General features: G+C 50.5%; 1 protein-coding gene across 1 annotated transcript; it reads right to left on the bottom strand.

Annotated features, from left to right (window-relative positions):
• Positions 1–592: 592 nt before the first annotated feature.
• LOC148162466 (histo-blood group ABO system transferase 1-like) lies at positions 593–21766 on the bottom strand. Its single transcript, XM_088018830.1, has 8 exons — positions 21727–21766; positions 21384–21416; positions 19818–19887; positions 15303–15356; positions 14826–14873; positions 13887–13922; positions 12671–12799; positions 593–1284 (listed from the first exon to the last, which is right to left on the bottom strand). Exons 1-8 carry the CDS (start codon positions 21764–21766, stop codon positions 597–599), a joined length of 1098 nt encoding a protein of 365 aa, XP_087874956.1. The 3' UTR covers positions 593–596.
• Between the last annotated feature and the right edge of the window lie 1219 nt (positions 21767–22985).

Raw genomic sequence — 22985 nt, 5'->3', positions numbered from 1 at the left:
AGTACTAACACCCAAAACACAAAACAAACTCCCCAAAGTCCATAAGAAAAAGACAAACCACCCAGAGCAACAAGCTATCATACCCACAAACGAAACCCAGGAAAGTGCTTTCAGGCTGGGCCTCTCCCATTGTCTGGGGACAGGGTACAGCAGGTGTTTAGGGGTCATGCTTTGAGAGTCTCTGGGCATAAGGCACCGTGGTAGGTACTGACCTGTAAGAAGAAGTCTTAGCTTCTGCCATCAGGAGCTCACATTGTAATGAGCAAGACCAATGGGCAAGGTGAGCAGAATGGCAGCAGATGTGGCCAAAGGAATACACTAAGTGCTTTATAGGGATGCAGAGTGAAGAGCAGTGTATTTCAATAGGAGGAGGAAGAGACAATCAAAGAAACTTTCCTGGGGAAGGTGACCTTGTGGGCACCATGAAGGATGAGCCCAGTTTCAATACAAGGACGAGGGGTGGGAGCCTCTCGAGAAGAGGAAACCGAGGCCCAGGGACTCATCCATAGCATCAAATCTTTGGTTGATCCCTTGCCCAGGGGAAGACCTGCTAAGGCTGCAGCCTTGTATGGAGACCTCCCTGGGCCCCGGGCTCTTCAGTTCCGGATTTCTGTATGATTCTTGGGCACCGCCACGTAGCGCAGTTTCCTGAGGAAAGGAGGCCTCTGCAGCATCCGTTCATCCCACAGGTACTCCGGGGAGAGCACCTTGGTGGGCTTGTGGTAGAGAAGGTACCTGTTCAGGTGGCTCTCGTCATGGCACACGGCCTCGATCGCATTGGACCGGTCGACCACCATCGCCTGGTGACAGGCCGTGGTCAGCTGGAGAACCTCGACCACCGAACCCCCAAAAAAGCCTCCTGCGTAGTAAAAGTCACCCTCTTCTCTCAGAATGTAGGCCTGGGACCGCGGACGACGCTCGTAGGTGAAGCCCTCGCGGGCCGCCCTGTAGAAACCGGGGTGCAGGGTGCCGAAGAGGGGGGACAGGATCTCCACACCCACGTGGTCGCTGAACTTCATGTCCACGTCCACGCACACCAGGTAGTCCACCTCGCGGAGGAAGCGCTGCCGCGAGAAGTTGCTAATCATCTCCATGCGGTGCATGGACACATCCTGCCAGCGCGCATAGTTTCGGACCTCCAGGACCACCAGCTGCCTCCCTTCAGCGAGGGGCACCCTGGGCCCATCGGCGGGCCGGTCGGTGAAGACATAGTAGGTGACCCTGTGTCCCACCATGAAGTGCTTCTCCGCCGTCTGCAGGAACAGCTCCAGGAAGATCATGTATCTAAGGCCAACAACAAGCACCCCAGAAAAGGGAGGATGGGCGTTAAACAGAATCAGACAGCAGCAGAAAAACAGACTTGGGCAAAACCAGTTTAGAATACCATAGCCACGCCTTGAGGACATCATGCTAAGTGAAATGAGCCGACGGCAAAAGTCAAGCACTGCCTGATTCCACCTCGAGGGGGCGCTCTAGAGTGGGCAAATTCAGAGAAACAGACCCCAGAGGCGGGGGGGAGGGGACATGAGGAGCTAGTGTCTAAGTTTTGCAAGAGAGAAACACTTGTGAAGATGGGCAGCCCTACGGTGGCACAACAATGTGAATTGGTAGCACTACGGAACGGTGCATTTCAAAATACTTAAAATGTTACATGTTATGTGCATTTTACTACAATGAAAAATCAAAACATAAAAATAAAAACCTTAGCCCATCTACTAGCTAAAGACAGTGTATCAACTGGATAGTAAGGGGAGGCATTCAGATCCCTTGGTATGGAGCACTTAGCCTCAACCGTAAGGTATTTTCTTAATCCATGAGGTCGGCAAAAACTCAAATGATGGGTAATATCTAAAGGTTGATCTCTCCCAACTCATGACCCTCCAATGGCTTCTTCTCCTTAAGAAAAAAGAAAAAAGCAAATCAAGACCCTACAGTGGTCTACCAGACCCCACAAGATCTGCCTCTGACCTCGTCTCCTCTCTGTACTCCATCTCTTTGTCTGGGCAGGCGTCTCTTTGACATTCCTGACACAGGCCAGGCATGCTCCTCTGGACCTTTGCACTTCCTATTCTCTCAAGCTGGGATCCTTTCCCTGCGATGCTCACACCTACAGTAGCTCCCATCCTTTGACTAATGCCAGAACCATCCGTGCCCAATAGCTCCTCCTGCTGGCACCAACGCAGAGGCTAGCCGATGTAAAAACGCAGCGGTATGTGCAACTTGACCGGTATATTTTTCTGGGTGGAAATCAGAACTCAAGAGGAAGGAGCAAATAAATACAAATAAATATGAAAAGAAACCACTCTACCTTCTAACCCAACCTTAGTTATTTTAGAGCCCAAATCACCATCGAACATATTTTATATTTGAGTTTTACTTGTTCTTCTGTCTTTTCCCACTCGAATAAAGCTCGGTGGACACAGGGCCTTTCCGTGGTTTGGGAACTACCTCATCCCCGTAGTCCACACATAGTAAGTGTTCAGGAAAGACCTTTGTAACAAACAAGTAAGGGAATACTTCCGGGTGTGGTTAAGGATAAGGGAAGGCAGACACGCTCATTTGCCACTAATGAAAATATCCATTTTTACAATCCTTTCAGAGGGCATATGAGAAAATATATCAAAACGTTAAAGATTGATATATTTATTTATTATTTATATGTGGGGGGGAGCAAACTCCCCACTGGGCACAAAGCCGGACATGGGGCTTGATCCCACAACCCTGAGATCATGAGCCGAGCCGAAATCGAGACTGACTGAGCCACCAATATATCAAAACTTTAAATGTGTACATTCCTTTCCCAATTCCACTTCCAGGACTCTACCCCACAGACCTCCTCATATGTCTGCACAAAGACCCAAGTATAAAGCGCACCTCAGAAAATGGTGTGGAGCATGGGGAGCTGCCGACCTTCCATATATTGTGGGTGGGGGTGTAATATGCTACAACTAACTTATGAAAATGTCACGTTGTTTTATGCAGATACAGATACAGATATGTATCTGACCTAGGACAGAACAATTCCACTCCTGGATATTTAATCAAGAAAAGATAGAGAGGAGGAGCAAGATGGCAGAGGAGTGGGAGACCTAAATTTTGTCTGGTTCCAGGATTCAGCTGGATAGGGGTCAAACCATTCTGAACACCTATAAACTCAACAGGAGATCGAAGGAAAGAATAGCAGCAACCCTCTGAACAGGAAAGCGACCACTTCCGTAGGACTTGCGAAGAAGTGAATCCGAGGCGATATTCGGATATTCGGGAAGATAGACCACGGGGGGGAGGGAGCCTCCATCAACCAGCTACCGGCTACTGGCAAATGACAGAGCCGCAGAGCACAAAATCGGAACTTTCAGAAGTCCGCTCCGCGGAGGGACGTCGCTCCAGTGGCTAAGCGGGAGGTGGAACCCTCGCGGGACAGTGTGGTCTCAGGACCCTCGGGGTCACAGAAAGACCGGGGGTGCCTGAGTGCGGCAGAGCTCCCAGGGATCGGAGCGGGGAAGCCGGCTGCAGAGACGGAGCCGAGGCGCGGGCTCTCAGCTCGGGGTGGCCATAAACTGTGATCCGCGGCCCAGTCGGGCCCCTCCTCCTCCAGCAGGGACCCAAAAAGCAGCAGATCTGGGGAGACTCCCCTTCCTCCCCCGGGAGGAGCGGCGCGGGAGCGCATCGCAGGGATCTGCTGGGTTTGGAGCCTCCACACGGGGTCGGGGGCCAGAGATAGAAACGCTCGGTCACAGGCCGGGTGAGCGCGGAGTGCGGCCGGAGACCGGGGACACGGGAGTGACTGGCTGCTTTTCTCTGGGGGCGCACTTAGGAGCAGAGCCCCGAGTTCTTGCCTCCTGTGGGGCGGAGATTGGGAGGCCGCCATTTTCACTGTCCTCCTCCAAAGCCCTACGGAAACCTTGCAGGGAACAAAAGCTCCCGAGAGCAAACCCGAGCAGCTTGCTTAGCCCGGACCGACAAGGGCGGGGCAATTCCGCCTCCGGCAAAGACATCTGGGAACCACGGCAACAGGCCCCTCCCCCAGAAGATCAGCACGGACAGCCAGCAAGCCAAGACCAAGTTTACCGATCAAGGAGAACGGGAGAACTCCAGCGCTAGGGGAATACTGCACATAGAATTCATGGCTTTTTTTACCATGATTCATTAGTTTTTCAAATTTTTTAACTGTTTTTTTTAATTTATCTTTTTCCCTTTTTCAACGAATATCTTATCAATCCCTTTTTTTTAAAAAAACATTTTTTATTTTTCATTTTTAGAGCCCTATTTTATCCCTTCATGGTAGTTACCCTTATTTTTGGCATATATATATATATATATAAGTTGTTCTCTCCTTAAAATTTTGAGATACAGTTTCTTCTAACAGATCAAAATATACCCTAAATCACTAGTGTATGGCTTTGTTCTAGTCTCCTGCCTGATCACATTCTCTCCCTTTTTTTTTTTAAATCTTCTTCTTTCTTTTTTCAAACAACTTCTTATCGTATCAATTCCTTTTATAAAATCTTTTATAATTTTCATCTTTACAGTCATCTTCCATCCCTTCATTGTATCAACCCTTATTTTGTACATATATGTCTTTCTTCCTTTAAAATTTTAGGAGGCACTTTTTTCTAACAGACCAAAATACGCCCAAAATCTAGTGTGTGGCACTGATTTATGCACTAGCCTGATCATATTTGATCATATTCGGGTTTTTTTGTATTGTTCTGTTTTTGTTTTTAATCTTTTTCTTTTTGTTTTTTTCTTTCTTTCTTTCTTTTCTCTTTCTTTTTTCTTTCTTTCCCTTTCTTTTCCCGTGGTTTCAGGCCTTTTCTGATTTGTATAGAGTATATTTGCTGGGGACGTTGTTAACCTGTTAGCATTTTGTTCTCTCATTCATCTATTCTCCTCTGGACAAAATGACAAGACAAAAAACATCACCTCAGCAAAAAGAACAAGAGATAGTACCGTCAGCCAGGGACCTACTCAATACGGACATTAGTACGATGTCGGACCTAGAGTTCAGAATCATGACTTTAAAGATACTAGGTGGACTTGAAAAGAGCGTGGAAGTTATTAGAAAAACGCTTTCTAGAGAAATAAAAGAACTAAAATCTAACCAAGTCGAAATCAAAAAGGCTATTAATGAGGTGCAATCAAAAATGGGGGCACTAACTGCTAGGATAAATGAGGCAGAAGAGAGAATCAGCGATACAGAAGACCAAATGATGGAAAATAATGAAGCCGAGAAAAAGAGAGAAACAACTACAGGGTCACGAGGGCAGAATTCGAGAGATAAGCGATACGATAAGACAAAACAACATTAGAATAATTGGGATCCCAGAAGAAGAAGAAAGAGAGAGAGGGGCAGAAGGTATATTGGAGCAAATAATTGCAGAGAACTTCCCTAATGTGAGGAGGGAAACAGGCATCAAAATCCAGGAGGCACAGAGAACCCCTCCCAAAATCAATACAAATAGGTCAACACCCCGGCATCTAATAGTAAAACTTACGAGTCTCAGAGACAAAGAGAAAATCCTGAAAGCAGCTCGGGAGAAGAGGTATGTAACCTACAATGGTAGAAATATTAGATTGGCAACAGACCTATCCACAGAGACCTGGCAGGCCAGAAGGGACTGGCATGATATCCTCAGAGCACTAAACGAGAAAAATATGCAGCCAGAATACAATATCCAGCTAGGCTCTCATTGAAAATTGAAGGAGATATAAAAAGCTTCCAGGACAAACAAAAACTAAAGGAATTTGCAAACACGAAACCAGCCCTCCAAGAAATATTGAAAGGGGTCCTCTAAGCAAAGAGAGAGACTAAAAGCAGCACAGATCAGAAAGGAACAGAGACAATATACAGTAACAGTCACCTTACAGGCAATACAATGGCACTAAATTCATACCTTTCAATAGTTACCCTGAATGTAAATGGGCTCAATGCCCCGATCAAAAGACACAGGCTATCAGATTGGATTAAAAAACAAGACCCAACCATATGCTGTCTGCAAGAGACTCATTTTAGACCCAAAGACACCCCCAGATTGAAAGTGAGGGGGTAGAAAACAATTTGCCATGCTAATGGACACCAAAGGAAAGCTGGGGTGGCAATCCTTATATCAGACAAATTCGATTTTAAACCAAAGACCGTAATAAGAGATGAGGAAGGACACTATATCCTACTTAAAGGGTCTATCCAACAAGAAGATCTAAAAATTGTAAATATCTATGCCCCGAACATGGGAGCAGCCAATTATATAAGGCAGTTAATAACAAGAGCGAAGAAACACATTGACAGCAATACAATAATAGTGGGGGACTTTAACACCCCCCTGACTGAAATGGACAGATCATCTAAGCAAAAGATCAACAAGGAAATAAAGACTTTAAATGACACACTGGACCAAACGGACTTCACAGACATATTCAGAACATTCCATCCCAAAGCAACGGAATACACATTCTTCTCTAGTGCCCATGGAACATTCTCCAGAATTGATCACATCCTAGGTCACAAATCAGGTCTCAACTGGTACCAAAAGATTGGGATCCTTCCCTGCATATTTTCAGACCACAATGCTTTGAAACTAGAACTCAATCACAAGAGGAAAGTTGGAAAGAACTCAAATGCATGGAGGCTAAAGAGCATCCTACTAAGGAATGAATGGGTCAACCAGGAAATTAAAGAAGAATTAAAAAAATTCAGGGAAACCAATGAAAATGAAAACACAACTGTTCAAAATCTTTGGGATACAGCAAAGGCAGACCTCAGAGGAAAGTATATAGCAATACAAGCCTTTCTCAAGAAACAAGAAAGGTCTCAAATACACAACCTAACCCTACACCTAAAGGAGCTGGAGAAAGAACAGCAAAGAAAGCCTAAACCCAGCAGGAGAAGAGAAATAATCAAGATCAGAGCAGAAATCAATGAACTAGAAACCAAAAGAACAGTAGAACAGATCAACGAAACTAGGAGCTGGTTCTTTGAAACAATTAACAAGATTGCTAAACCCCTGGCCAGACTTATCAAAAAGAAAAGAGAAATGACCCAAATCAACAAAATCAGGAATGAAAGAGGAGAGATCACAACCAACACCAAAGAAATACAAACAATTATAACAACATATTATGAGCAACTATATGCCAGCAAATTAGATAACCTGGAAGAAATGGATGCATTCCTAGAGATGTAGCAACTACCAAAATTGAACCAGGAAGAAATAGAAAACCTGAACAGACCTATAACCACTATGGAAATTGAAGCAGTCATCAAAAATCTCCCAACAAACAAAAGCCCAGGGCCAGACAGCTTCCCAGGGGAATTCTATCAGACATTTAAAGAAGAATTAATACCTATTCTCCTGAAACTGTTCCAAAAAATAGAAATGGAAGGAAAACTTCCAAACTCATTTTATGAGGCCACCATTACCTTGATCCCCAAACCAGCAAAGACCCCATCAAAAAGGAGAACTACAGACCAATGTCCTTGATGAACATGGATGCAAAAATTCTCACCAAAATACTAGCCAATAGGGTCCAACAGTACATTAAAAGGATTATTCACCATGACCAAGTGGGATTTATCCCTGGGCTGCAAGGCTGGTTCCACATCCGCAAATCAATCAATGTGATACAATACATTAACAAAAGAAAGAACAAGAATCATATGATCCTCTCGATAGATGCAGAAAACGCATTTGACAAAGTTCAGCATCCTTTCTTGATCAAAACTCTTCAGAGTATAGGGATAGAGGGTACATACCTCAATATCATAAAAGCCATCTATGAAAAACCTACAGCGAATATCATTCTCAATGGGGAAAAGCTGAGAGCTTTCCCCTAAGGTCAGGAACGCGGTAGGGATGTCCACTATCACCACTGCTATTCAAAATAGTATTAGAACTCCTAGCCACAGCAATCAGACAACAAAAAGGAATTAAAGGCATCCAAATAGGCAAAGAAGTCAAACTCTCACTCTTTGCAGATGATATGATACTGTATGTGGAAAACCCAAAAGACTCCACCCCAAAACTGCTAGAACTCATACAGGAATTCAGTAAAGTGGCAGGATATAAAATCAATGCACAGAAATCAGTGGCATTCCTATACACCAACAACAAGACAGAAGAGAGACAAATCAAGGAGTCGATCCCATTTACAATTGCACCCAAAACCATAAGATACCTAGGAATAAATCTAACCAAAGAGGCAAAGGATCTCTACTCAGAAAACTATAAAATACTCATGAAAGAAATTGAAGAAGACACAAAGAAATGGAAAAACGTTCCATGCTCATGGATTGGAAGAACAAATATTGTGAAGATGTCAATGCTACCTAGAGCAATCTACACATTCAATGCAATCCCCATTAAAACACCATCCACTTTTTTCAAAGAAATGGAACAAATAATCCTAAAATTTGTATGGAACCAGAAGAGACCCCGAATAACCATAGGAATGTTGAAAAAGAAAAGCAAAGCTGGCCGCATCACAATTCCAGACTTGCAGCTCTATTACAAAGCTGTCATCATCAAGACAGTGTGGTATTGGCACAAAAACGGACACATAGATCAATGGAACAGAATAGAGAATCCAGAAATGGACCCTCAACTCTATGGCCAACTCATCTTTGACAAAGCAGGAAAGAATGTCCAATGGAAAAAAGACAGTCTCTTCAACAAAGGGTGTTTGGAAAATTGGACAGCCACATGCAGAAGAATGAAACTGGACCATTTTCTTACACCACACACAAAAATAGACTCAAAATAGATGAAAGGACTAAATGTGAGATAGGAGTCCATCAAAATCCTAAAGGAGATCACAGGCAGCAACCTCTTTGACCTCAGCCGCAGTAACTTCTTCCTAGACACATCACCATAGGCAAGGGAAGCAAGGGCAAAAATGAACTACGGGGACTTCTTCAAGATAAAAAGCTTTTGCACACCAAAAGAAACGGTCAACAAAACCAAAAGACAACCGACAGAATGGGAGAAGATATTTGCAAATGACATATCAGATAAAGGGCTAATATCCAAAATCTATAAAGAACTTCTTAAACTCAACACCCAAAGAACAAATGATCCAATCAAGAAATGGGCAGAAGACATGAACAGACATTTTTCCAAAGAAGACATCCAAATGCCCAACAGACACATGAAAAAGTGCTCAACATTGCTCAGCATCAGGGAAATCCAAAGCAAAACCTCCATGAGATATCACCTCACACCAGTCAGAATGGCTAAAATTAACAAGTCAGGAAACGACAGATGCTGGCGGGGATGCGGAGAAAGGGGAACCCTCCTACACTGTCGGTGGGAATACAAGCTGGTGCAACCACTCTGGAAAACAGTATGGAGGTTCTTCAAAAAGTTGAAAATATAGCTACCCTATGATCCAGTAATTGCACTCCCGGGTATTTACCCCAAAGATACAAATGTAGGGATCCGAAGGGGTACATGCACCCCGATGTTTATAGCAGCAATGTCCACAATAGCCAAATTGTGGAAAGAGCCAAGATGTCCATCAACAGATGAATGGATAAAGAAGATGTGGTATATATATATACATTGGAATATTACGCAGCCATCAAAGGGAATGAGATCTTGCCATTTGCAATGACGTGGATAGAACTGGAGGGTGTTATGTTGAAAGAAATAAGTCAATCAGAGAAACACATGTATCATATGACCTCACTGATATGAGGAATTCGTAATCTCAGGAAACAAAACTGAAGGTTGCTGGAGTGGTGGGGGGTGGGAGGGATGGGGTGGCTGGGGGATAGACATTGGGGAGGGTATGTGCTATGGTGAGCGCTGTGAATTGTGCAAGACTGTTGAATCAGAGACCTGTACCTCTGAAACAAATAAAAAAATATATGTGAAAAAAAAAAGAAGAAGAAGATAGCAGGAGGGGAAGAATGGGGGGGATTGGAGGGGGAGACGAACCATGAGAGATGATGGACTCTGAAAAACAAACTGAGGGTTCTAGAGGGGAGGGCGGTGGGGGGATGGGTTAGCCTGGTGATGGGTATTGGGGAGGGCACGTTCTGCGTGGAGCACTGGGTGTTATGCACAAACAATGAATCATGGAACACTACATCAAAAACTAATGGTGTAATGTATGGTGATTAACATAACAATAATAAATAAAAATAATTAAAAAGAAAAATAAATAAATAAATAAATAAATGCCAGGCATAAAAGAAATAAAAATGATCAAAAGAGACAAAGAAGGTTATTATATAATGATAAAAGGCTCAATCCAAATGGGTGAGGGGGTCAGAAGAAATAACAATTGTAAATATTTATGCACCCAACGTTGGAGCACCTAAATACATAAAGCAAACACTAACAAAACTAAAGGGAGAAATAAGCAGCAATACGATATTGATTGGGGACTTCAATAACCCACTCTCAAAAATGGACAGATCAGACAGAATTGGTAAGGAAACAGCATGTTTGAACAACACTACAGACCAAAAGGACCTAACACAGATACATAGAGCATTCCATCCAACAACAGCAGAACACACGTTCTTCTCAAGGGCCCATGGAACATTTTCTAGGGTAGATCATATGTTAGGCCACAAAACAAATCTTAGCAAACTCAAGAAGTTGAAATCATACCAAAAGAAATAGTCACATGGCCAACAGGTCCATGAAAAGGTGCTCAACATCACTCATCATCAGAGAAATGCACATCAAAACCATGATGAAATGTCACCTCACACCTGTTGAGAGGCTAGTGTCAGAAAGACAAGAGATAACAAGTGTTGGTGAGCAAGTGGAGAAAAGGGACCGTTTATGCACCTTTGGGAGGGAAGGCAAACTGGTGCAGCCGCTGTGGAAGACAGTAGGGAGACTCCTCCAAAGTTAAAAATAGAACTGCCCCGGGGCGCCTGGGTGACTCCGTTGGTTAAGCATCTGACTTTTGGTTTGGGTTCAGGTCATGATCTCAGGGTGGTGAGACTGAGCCCCCACACCGGGCTCTGTGCTCAGCAGGGATCCTACTTGGGATTCTCTCTCCCTCTGCCTCTCCCCTGCTCACATTCTCTCTCTCTCTTTCTCTCTCTCAATTAAATAAATAAAATCTTTTTTGTTTAAAGATTTTATTTATTTTTTGACAGAGAGAGACACAGTGAGAGAGGGAACACAAGCAAGGGGAGTGGGAGGGAGAGAACAGGCTTCCCGCGGAGCAGGGAGCCCGATGCGGGGCTCGATCCCAGGACCCTGGGACCATGACATGAGCCGAAGGCAGACGCTTAATGACTGAGCCACCCAGGCGCCCCTAAATAAATAAAATCTTTTTAAAAATAGAACTACCCTATGATCCAACAATCCTACTTCTGGAGGCATAGAAAGAGATAGATGGTAGAGACAGGGCAGAAAACTAGATCAGTATCTTGAAGAGATACCTGCACTCCTACGTTCACTGCAGATTACTTACAATAGCCGAGACATAGAAACAACCTAAGTGTCCATCAACAGATGCCTAGATAAACAAAGCGCGAGATATATATTTCTCGGCCATAAAAAAGAAAGAAACCCTGCCATTGCAGCAACATGGTTAAAACCTGAGGCCATCAATGCTACATGAGACAGTCAGACAGAGACAGGTGAATACAGTACGATCTCACTTACATGTGGAATCTAAGAAAACCTGAATCCATAGCAACAGAGAACAGGTAAGTGGTTAACCAGAGGCAAGACATGCAGCACTGGGGAAATGGGTGAGGGGGTCAGATGTACAAACTTCCAGATGGAAGATAAATAAGCTCTGGGAATGAGACGCGGCATGGTGACACTCGTTGACGTACCGTGTGTACAACCATCAGATCATTACCTTGTACACCGTACACTTGTACGATGTTTGTGTCAATTTATGCCAACAAAACTAGGGAGAACGAGGGGGAAAAAGAAAGAACCACATCGGTGGTGGGATGTAGGTGGTGGGCATACACACGCTCACCGTACAAGGCTGGCAACTTTGCGGCACAGTGGAAAACTTTCGTGATAAAATGTTACTTGTAATGGTGCCGCGTAGGCAGCTCTACCAAACAGCCCAAGCAGGGAACGAAGCCTCTGGAATAAGAGCGGGCAGCCATTCAAAAGAACGAGGAAGGTCCACAGGCGTCAGTGTGCAAAGGTGTCCAAGACACTGTGCGTGAAGACGCAGATGCGGTACATAAAATACAAGCCAGTTTTCAAACCAAAGAAGCCCACCCCGAAGCCGTCAATGCAGCCTGGAGGTTTCAGATCCAGCTCTGCCACATGCTGAACCCGCCGTGGCTACTAGGAAAGGAAGCCTCAGGCGGCGTCTCTGGGAATGGGTCAGGGCAACGGAGCACCTGCCTCGGGGCTGCTGGCCCGGCGGCTGGCCCCTGTCAGTGGTCAGTGGAGGCTGCATGGCTCTCAAAGGTCCACACACTGACCCCTGGAGCAGGTGACTCTGGGGTGTGGGGCTGCTATTTTGAGCGGGCGTGTACCTAGTGGCCCCCTGCAATTCCCACCAAGTTCACCTGCACACCAAGCCACCCATGCCTCCCCACCACCCCGAGAGCACCTCATTCCGGAAAAGAGCGACACCTAGTGACAGGTGCCCCCCTTCCGGCACCGCGGGTGGGCTTCCTGGTTTCCCCTGGGCCAGTGCCCCTCTTCAGCATAGCTGCCCAGACCTTACTTACTTTTTGATGGCAAACACGGTCAGCCCGATGGTGGCATTTTGGAACTGCGCGTCCAGAATGGTAGAGTCAAAGACTCCGTCCCAGATGATGGGAGCAAACCAGGGGGTCATGACCAGTACGTCGGCCCTCCTGGGGAAAACGAAGCACACTGTGTTAGAGCAGGGCATGGACACGTGGGCCATGGAAGGGAAGCATTTGTCTAAAGGCTCACAGTCTGGGAGCAGCAGAGCGAGAAGCAGACAGGATTCCAGACTCGCCATCCAGTGCTCTTTGCTCCATCAGCTCAGCACCTGAGCCCTGAAATTCCCATTCCCTCGCTGCCCTCACTTGGAGTGTCTGCTATGCACCAGCCGGGTGCTGGGTCCCACGCACACTCCTTCTAGGAGGCCACCAGCCCTGTTTCCCGGGAGGAGCTCTAGCTCAGTGATGCAAGAACTAAGCCCCTTTCCCAGCAAACAGGATATTTTACATTTGGGAGGATATTTTAAATTTGGGGGGACTAAGTGCTTCAAATCCAGTGTGTCTCCCCCTGACAGCACTTCTTACTCCAGAGTGGTCACGTGTCGAGTGCTCGTGGCCTCCCGTGGCTGGTGGTTCTAGAACTTCAAGGAGACGCGGGTACTGGTTTCAGAAACAACAGCGTGCATTTCCAGCTCTCCTGGCAGGGAGGTGCCATGGCCTGGGCTGGATCCCGACCTGTCCCTCCCCAGTTGCGGGGCCTCAGGCAAGTCCGTCCACCTCTCTGAGCTCAGTTTTCCTTCTTGTACAACGAGGGCTAATCAGAGAGGCCTCTGGGTGACATAGCTGTCTGAGGCCAGATGGGCTGCCACTGGGTCTTGGGCAGACCAAGCAGGAGGCGGGGGCGCTGGCTCCGGAGGCCTGACTGTGGGGAGCGGCTCGGAACCACAGTTCCTGTGACATCAGCAGCCGCGGAAAGACCTCGGGGCCAAGCCAGCCCAGACTGCTGTCCTCCGTCCCCATGAAGAAATGAGAGGCTTCTGTGCCTTCTGTGGACATCTGTGGGCCCCAGGACCAAGAGTGAGAGGCGCCCTCCGTGGTGCCAGACCCATTAAAAATGAGCCCAGTCAGGGCAAGATGGTGAAAGAAGGAAGAGAAAAGGCACGGAAAGGTTACAGCCCTGGACAGGAGCGAGAGAAAGCCTAGGCCTCGGGGACAGGGAGCCACCACGGGCCGCGGCAGGGACTTGCGCACTCACGTGGGCTTGAGGACCTGGGCCTTGGCGTAAACCATCCTGCGGAGGAGATGTGCGTCAGGGAGAAGTGACTGGAGACTTCTCAGAGCCCCTTAGTCTGTGCCCAGAGCTGCAAGGTGCTGTCCTCCCATCCGGCTGACGACTCTGCCAGGAGCCCGCACCGAGCCGCAGGGCGCCCACCTGCCCTCCTCCTGCCCACCTCCCTCCCTCCCTCCCCCCTTCCTTCCTGCCTGCCTGCCTCCCTCCCTTCCCCCTTCCTTCCTCCATCCATCACTGTTCACTCACAGACATCCATGGAGCATGCCCACCCAGCCCCGAGGATGCTGCAAGCTTCCCAGTGATAAACTGATGAGGCTAAAGCCCAAGCAAAGGAAAGGGGGTCACCCTTCATGGTCTGTGAGAACTGCCGAGGTTCTAGACACCCCACATCTCCTTCTTCCTCCCTGTGCACTCTAAGTCCTCACGGGAGTCTACCTCGTTGTGACTAAGGTCCCATCCCGTGTCCTGCTTTTATTTGGGCGGGGGGGGGGATCAGGGTTGGCCCACCCCCCATCCAGCCCTTACACTGTGCCAGGATGTACTTCACTGCCCACCCCCACCCCGCCTCCTTTGTCCCCCACACCCTCCCTAGCCACATCGTCCAGTTTTCCACTGAGCTGAGGGTTGAGGAGGCGGGACTGAGTCCACCACAGGTCCCACACCTGAGCTGAGGCAGCCACAAAGCCTGGGGTCAAGTGGAAAACGCCTGTGACTCCCACCATCAAACATCTCCCCCTGTTCTTCTTTGACCCTCATTACCCTCCTCTCCCTGGACCCCTTGTTCTTCCCTCCCTGTGAACCAGCCTTGGGAGGGGCAGAGGGTTGCAGAAGGGGAGGGGAGAGGCACAAGTTCACTTGCGTGGAAAGAGGCACAGAAACAGCCCAAAGAGGTGTCCCCCATACCTGGGTACCTCAGGTACTCTGCAGGTGTCCAGGTGGCAGTTGCTTCCACTGAGGGAGGGAAACAAAGTGCTCAGAGCCCGGGGCTGGGTCCTGGGAGAAAAATTGCCCTGCCAGACAGGCAGGGCTCCTCCAGGGCCACCCACGCACAGCCCCTGCGGAGGAAAGCTCCTCGTGTGATTCAAAGCTTGGGCCGTGTGGCCAGGTGAGTAGAGCAGGGGTCCGACAAAGGACAGAGAAACCTGGACACACTGGCCGTGTCTGGGAACTTGGGGCACAGCTCCACCTAAGGGGCATTTCACACCGGCGGGTGACAGCATCCTGGGGAGAGCCCCTCTCTGCAGGGAGGAGGCGCGGAGACCAGAGGGCAGGAGCCAGGGCCACCCAGGTGGGCCCTGGAACCCCAAGGGAGCTCTGGCAACAGCCCACCCCCCTGCCCGGGCCCTCCCATCCGGGGGAGCCCAGGTCCGCGCCCCTTACCTGAACTGCTTTGTCTCAAGCATCTGCTGTGGGACCACGCAGCGGTCATCCTGGCTGCGGAGAGGAAAGGTTCCATCTGAGTCACTTCATGAAAAGTAGCGATTGCTAACAAAGTGCCGGGTCCTCAAGAGGGGGCGCCCCAGGCAAAGGTGAGCCCCCTATCCCTGCTGACCCCAAGCAGTCCCGGGGAAGGGAGGAGCGGAGGTAGGCTCCCGGAGGAAGCGTGGTGGGGCCGCCCTCCATCCTGACGGCCAGGAAGGCCAGGCTTGGTGAGTGGAGAGCCAGGAGTGAAAGCCACGACCTCAATGGCAGGCTGTCCCTTTGGCGCTGCGGGGGGTGGGGTGGGATGTCACAGCTGCTGGAGAGAGTTAGTCATGCCGGCACGGCCCCACGACCCACCCGTCCGTCCAACCAGCTGCACGGCCGGAGGAGAGCTGGGGTCAGGATCCGGCTCCCAGGCCGAGCCCCGCCGCACTGGTTGGGCGATCTCAACTCACCTGTCGGTGGGCCGGCCAGAGAGGCCTGGCCCTGGAGGAAATGAGCTCTGAGTGGACAACCGCGCCTCCCCCTGCCTGGGCCCTCCTGGGATCAGAGAGCACCCCATCCCCGGTCGGCCCCACTGAAGCAGCTGAAGGGGACCCGGAACCAGTGCCACACGCCATCCCTCCCTGAGGCCCGGCCTTGCCGTGCAGCCTGCTGGGCAGTGCGCTACCTCTGCGAACGTGTCCTCTCCAACAGAGGTCACAGCTCTGCCTTGTCCTTGGCAAGGTTTGAGAAAGCACAGTAGAGGGAGGAGCTTGGAGTCACCCTAGGAATTGAGTATCTCTTTGGCTATAATTATCTCCACTTCAATACATACGTCTATTTCTACTTCCGTTCTGGAGCTTTCTAGAAGGAACCACCCTGACTCCAAAGACTCCGCCATTACCTTTGAGACTCTCTTCTCTGCCCCCATCCGGGAATCAGGCTGAAAACATTGCTGGGCGACAAACAAGAGTGTGAAGTTGAGTCTTCGCTGGACAGGAGGACAGACAGGCTGCGACTTTAACACACATATTCTGACGCTTTTGGTCTCTGGCTCCTGAGAACATAGATGCGGGGCCCAAGCAGAGCCCTGCTGGCCCCCTCCCCACCCCGGCCAGGCAACCGGACCATTGTAACACAATCTCATCACCATAGTAACCAATAGCATGGATGGGGACCCCGGCATCAGATTCACCTAGAGGCGATTCCAGACCCCCTGCACAGCCCTGAGCAGTGAGGAGGGGTGTGTGTAGAAATCTCTCTTCCTAACAAGCTCCCTGGGGGTTCTGCGGACACTCTGAAGTCCAGAGCCCTGCCTCCTTCCTGTTTTCTAACAACACTGTCACACAGAGAACAGAAGCCAAAGGGCAGGTCACAAGCTCCGTGGCTCGCTTGCTGAGCGTCAGAGCTGGAGGAAACCACAGTCTTATCTGTGGCTCGACCGCTCGCTCAGTGAATACTGGGGACACGGTGGGGGGGTGTGATGTAACGCTGAGTAGCTCTCCTGCCCTCCCCTCCCCTGCCCTGACTTCCCCCAACCAAGCACTGCTGGTCCCAGAATAAGCACGCCCTCCTCCAGGAAGCGTCTGTGTGTCCCTGTGAAGTGGTCTCTCCCTGCAGCGTGGGTGGGATTTGGGTTAGCGTGTGAGCGTCTAACCTCAGGCCCTCCACATTGCCACCTTCGGGGCAGGGACAGTGCCTGAATCGGCTCGGGGTCCCAGGCACCCAGGCTGGAGCCTCACAGGTGTGTAGGGAGTGAACGCATGAGCAAGACAGGGGTGAGGGCATGAATGCAGCTGAGCTGATGATGCCAGCACAGGGCGACCCACGGGGAGAACACGGGAGCTACGTCCCCCACGACCTTGTCCACCTCCTCATGACCTCATCAGCTCTCAGACTGCAGCAACCCACGTGTGCGGATACCTCACATTCTCTCTTTCCACGCAGACCGCTCCCTGGAGGTCCGCAGGCTCCTCAAGCTCAAATCGTCCAGACGGACTTCACGTCATACCCCTTCCCTGACTTCACCCCCTGTATGTACCACCTCTCCTGGTGACACCACTCTCCAGCAGACACTGGTGAGGATGGAGGGGTCCCGATGGCCACAGACCAGAGAGAAGTGGTGTCGACAGCCCTAGGAGCCTTGCGGCAGAACCCTGGGGAGCCAAAACCGCGACGTGGCTAAGGCTGGGGCTCCGTCGGTGGGGGACGTTTTCCTTTTTCCAAATTAGAAGGTAATTTTGCCCATTGAAGAATTCTGTCCTAGGACTTATCCTAGTTTGTGTGAATTAGAAAAAAAAAAGGCAGCAAGAGATTTTTAAATCGCTCTTTGCACATTGAGGTCATATTTTAAAATTTAAATGTTCATTTGAAGAAAGAGCTCTTATTGTGAGCTTTTGAAAAGTGCCGGAGGTGCTCATATAGCTCATCCTTACTCACATCAGGATGGGGTTTTTAAGTTATACTCAAACAGAACATGTAAAAATTCTACATCCACAAATATTTTATGAAAGGAACACATGAGGAGGCAAAGTCCAAAGGGAAACATAATCTGCTCTAAAAGAAAATTTTCCAAGAAGAAAATAATGAGATGAGTCTTTTGAGTTCTAAACATTTATCCGTCTAAAACAATTAAAAAGACAATCCAAGATATGTCAAAATGAGGGGAAAAGAAGATAAAATGAAATGTAAACACAGAACAATGCAGAGGAACAGGGTGCTGGGTGAGTAAGTCAAAAGAACCATGGCATCGAGATCGAGAATAGAGGTCAGACCCCGACCCCTGACCCCTGACTCCCGAACCCCAACCTCCAACATCAGACCCGTCACGGCCAACCCCAGAGCCGTTGGGCTGCCACTCTGGGCACCTGAGTGTAACAGACGGTCAGGCCAGACGGGGTGAGGGGTTTCAGACTGGGTCACAGAGGGAAACTGCAGGGCACGGTGACAGGTGGGTCCAAATACTCGAAGGCATGACAGGGAAGGTGCCACAGGGTCTCGGTGCTCCCTGAGGTCCTTATGATACAAGGAAGAATACTTTCATGCAAAGTGAGGACACGTTCTCAGAATCAGACTTTGGGACGGGCTGTGTTCAGAGAACGGCGTTCTCCTGCCACACAAAGTTCAGGTGGACCCGGGCTCACCTACCGGACAGGCCGTGGAGCCAGCTCAGCCCCGTGGCCCGCAGCATGACACAGGAAAGCTCTGGAGTGGGGCTGGGCCCCAGGAGGCCAGCACGGCAGCTCGGGAGGTGCCTCTGCGGGTCGGCAGCCCCCACGTAGTGGGCAGAGACCACCTGCAATGTCACGCCCCGCCCCAGCCCCCGTCTCTGCTCCCTATGTAAGGGGCTGCACTTGTTGCTTAGAGCAGACTTGCTCTATGAAGCCCCGGCAAGTCTCCAGCTCTGGGAGGTCAAGGCGGGTCTTCCTCCCAGGAGATCCAGGAAACCCTGTATCCACTCACGTGACAGCCTATCCCCTGCCTACTCCCCCTACCAGACCCGACACTGCTCAGGACAGGGGGCTGTTCCATTGACAGTGACATGTCCATGCCCCCCACACCCCCCCCGGAGGACCAGGCTCAGTAAACACCTGCCTAGGTCAATGTGTTGATGTGTCCAACAGCACAAGAGCATCATTTTCCAAATTATGCACTGGCTGGACTGTCAGCCCTGAGATGAGATGCTAGCCCAGATTGACTCTCCCTCAGGGGCCTGGGAAGTGGGTTTGGAAGGGTCTCCATCTTGGCCTGGCCACTTCCTACCTTGGAACCTGGGTGTCACCCGAACCTCTAAAGCCTCAGTTTCTCAGGTGTAAAATGGGGATAGTAATGCATATCTTATAGGTTGTCCAGAGAAGATACGAGAATGTCCATCAGCATTTTGCTCAGTGCCTAGCACAGAATAAAAATCCAAAAAATGGAATCTCCTTCTAACAAATTTCTTTTTTTTTTTTTTAGAAAGAGTGTGAGTGGTGTGGGGTGGGGCAGAGGGAGAGGGAGAGAGAATCTCAAGCAGACTCCCCACTGAGCGTGGGTCCCGAATGAGGCTCGATCTCACGACCCTGAGATCACGACCCTGAGCCGAAACCAAGAGTCAGACCCTTAACCGATGGTGCCGCTCAAGCGCCCCACTAACAAATTTCTTTACAAAAGTCATCAGTGAAAACGTGTATAGCTCTAAAACTTAACCACTAACCGCAAATGCCTTCTTGTGGTCCGAACTATATATTCAAACAGTCAGCATCCACCACAAAGTGGAGGCTAGGGACAATTGCATCTTGTGGGGTAAGACCTGCTGAACTGAAAAAGCATCCACTCAATTCTACTTTTTTAAGGGGATGAAATTTTACTAAATTTGTTTTAAAACATTACTGTTTCTTTTAAACTAATGAAGTGCGGTTAAAAAAGAAAAAAAAAAGATGTTATCTGTCAAATACGCCATAATAAATCCCACCCTGCCATCAGGACCCCAGGACCACCCCCCCCACTTACCTGAAGCCCAGGAGAGCGGCAAAGAGCAGGGACCCGCACAGCCAGAAGTTGGCACTCTGTCCCCAGAAGCCTGTGGAGAGGAAGCCTCAGTTATTCAGGGCTGGGTTACCTGAATCACCTTGCTGCGGCCAAAATTGGGCCCTGGCCAGGGATGGGCTCACCCCGGTTCCAGTGGAAGCCCTCTCCTCTTTAGTACTCACAGGGGAGGTGGGTTAACCTCTCCTGCAGGCATTGAGCCTCGCCCTGCAGCCCCCGGGCACCTGCCCTGGTGCCCCTCCTTGTTGGCACGCCCCCAGGGAACGGATCCACTCTTATTTTTTTATTTTAAAGATTTGATTTTATTTATTTGAGAGAGAGTGAATGAGCAAGCGCACACAAGCAGGGAGGAGGGGCAGAGGGAGAAGCAGACTCCCCGCTGAGCAGGGAGCACAACGCCAGGCTTGATCCCGGGACCCGGGGATCATGACCTGAGCTGAAGGCAGATGCTCAACTGACAGCCCCCTAGGCGGCCTTGGGCCCGCTCTTTACACTCCAAAGGGTGGGGGCAAGGGGGAGGGCAGCGGTAATGCGACTGGCACAGTATGGATGGCAGGACACGTGAGGGCTGGGACAGACAAGGCTGACAAAACCCAGCTCCACTGAGGGGATCGCAGACCCCATAGGCCTCTCCCAGCCCTAACGCGGTGGGAGCTCTTGCCAGAGCCACACACGATACTCCACGGCCAGACAGCCCTCTGCAGGCACAGCACTCCAGGAAAGGTGCACCTTGGCAGGAAGCCGTATTGCTTGTGTTAGTTAACTCTTAGCTGAAGGTGGTGGGTGTAGCCAGACCCAGCCATGACCAGAGCAGGGCACAAAGCAGAGGGATGCAGCCCGGCGCCGTGTCTGTGCATCATTCATGCTTGTCTCCTGACCTTCCCTCCCCAGGGCCCCCCCAGTTCTCCCCGCTCCCTGCAGAGAACAGCTTCAAACGCCAACCCCAGGCCCTCCATCCCTCCTCCCATTCTCTCGTCACCCTCCCTAACCAGCCTGTCACGCCAACCACCCACTGGGACTCCTCTATCACTGGCTGGTTCCGGGACCCCGCAGTCCTAACCCCGTGCTCTCTCCTCTGCCCTCGGCCAACTTGACTCATCGACGCCATTGAACTCTGCTCCCTCTGGTCTACCCACTGGCCACAGCTGCCCGGCCACCTCTGCACCTCCTCCCCCAGGAGCACGAACGATGGAGGCTCCAGGCTTGGGCCCAGGCTTCCTTCTGTCCCCACTGTGCATCAGACCATTAACTCTCACATTTCTGCTGCTGTCCCGCCATTCCCCAGCCTTTACCTGTCTGTGGACCTCAGACTTGGAGACCTAACCCCTCAAGGGCCCTCCCCACGGAAGGCACATCAGCCCTTTCATGGCCAAACAGGACTGTGGGTCCCCGTCACCCATGCTCCCTGGGGGGCTCTCTTCCCATCTCAGGGCCAGGCACCAGAACCCACTGAAAGCTCACAGGCGTCTTTCCACCTTCCTTTCCTTCCCACCCCAAACTCAAGCCACCAGCACACCGTGTCAGCCGCACCTTCAAAGTGCGGGTGCAGCTGGGGTGCAGCAGCTAGGGGAGAAAGTAAGGCGATTCCTCAAAAATTACACAGAATTACCCTATGATCCGGCAATTCCACTGCTGGGTCTCTGCACGTTCACTGCAGCATTATTCACAGCACATTCAGCGTCTGTGACACTGAACTGACAACAACGAATGAAGGAGTCAAGGAAAGGAGGTCCGTCCCCACCACGGAACATCTCGCAGCCTCAGAAAGGAAGGAAATCTTGTCCCAGGCTCCAACAGGAGTGGGCTTCAGGGACATTAAGCTGAGTGAAACAAGGCAGTCCCCGAGGGACAAACCCTACAGGATTCCACTTACCTGAGGGACTTGGACACAGAAAGTGGATGGTGGGCGCCATGGGCTGGGGTTGGGTGGGGTGGTCAGTGTTTAACGGGGACAGAGTTTCAGTTTGGGAAGATGGAAGAGTCTGTGGATTGTGCTTGCACAACAGTATGAATCTGCTTGATGCTGCTCAACTGTGCACTTAAAACTGGTTAAAATGGTCAATTCCTTCTTATGTATATTTTACCATAATAACGAATTTTTAGAAAGGGCAGGCAGGCAAATGGGATTGGTCTGGAGGCTCTCCCTGCCCCTGAACTAGCTGATGGGGCATTGGCTGAAGGTGGCCCCTATCCAGCAAGGCAGCTTCCTGACACGGGGAGCCCCCTGTTCTCATCTCTCTCGGGCCGGGGGGGCCGGGGGAGGGCTGGCGTCTGCAGTCGGCCTGCCCCCGACCTACCCTGCGGGATGCCAGAGTCAGGCTATCAGGTACCAACCGGATCACTCCACTCTTTCTGTAGCAAGTTTCCCCCAGTAGCCTGCGTGGTCCCCGCCCTGCCCGGGGCCCTGGTGCCGTGGGCTCTGACACTTCTCTTGTCGCCCTCTCTAGACGGTGCCGGCACGCAGTCGGAGCTCGCCAGGCCGCTGTGGATGGCATACTTCCAGCCCACACCCTGTACAGCACAAGCTGCCCACGGCTCAGGGCCGGGGGCGGGCGGGGTCCTGGCACTTCCCAGTTGACTTTCGGAGTCCCCCGTTCTGACACAGAGCAGGCTGGCCCAGGTGAAGCTGAAGGTCCCATCAGCTCACTGGTCGGGTTGGCCGTGTGCAGGGAGCTCTCTTGTGATCCCGGATGCAAAGCACGAATGTCACGCGCATCTGGACAGGAAAGGAGGAAACACTGAGGCGGCTGGCCCGGTGGGGCTAGTGGGCCAGACACAGAGAACACAAGAAGGAGAGGCAGGAGGCGCGCAGCAGGTGGGCAAGATCAAGGGAAGGGACCAGCCAAGCACAGCAGCAGGAAAGTACCTTGTGTCCAAGGACCTGGGGTTTGGCGGAACAGAGGCCATTCCCAGTCGGACAGGAAGCTGGAACACCAAGCCCCAGGGGGTGGTGGCAGAGCTAATCCCAGGGCAGGTCTGAGCAAACTGGCATGAATCGGACACCCTCCCAGATCCCTGACTTTCAGACCAGAGTTGTCCCTGCCTGTGGGACACTCACAGACAGGTATCCCTGGCAGGCTGGGTGGCCTAGTGGACCCCACCAGGTCATGATCGTCCCCAGAGCTGTGGTCC

The sequence above is a fragment of the Eumetopias jubatus genome, unplaced genomic scaffold (genome assembly GCF_037043125.1).
Source record: "Eumetopias jubatus isolate StellerSeaLion01/CBP00866 unplaced genomic scaffold, mEumJub1_p1.0 scaffold_15, whole genome shotgun sequence".
NCBI classification, from domain to species: Eukaryota; Metazoa; Chordata; class Mammalia; order Carnivora; family Otariidae; genus Eumetopias; species Eumetopias jubatus.
This window is presented reverse-complemented; position numbering and strand designations above follow the sequence as displayed.

Coding starts and splice junctions, on each gene's coding strand:
- LOC148162466 (XM_088018830.1), bottom strand. CDS start 21,766: ATGGCGCCCACCATCCACTTTCTGTGTCCAAGTCCCTCAG. Junction 19,888..21,383: donor GCTGCACCCGCACTTTGAAG/GTGCGGCTGACA, acceptor TCCTCTCCACAG/GCTTCTGGGGACAGAGTGCC. Junction 14,874..15,302: donor CTTGAGACAAAGCAGTTCAG/GTAAGGGGCGCG, acceptor TCCCTCCCTCAG/TGGAAGCAACTGCCACCTGG.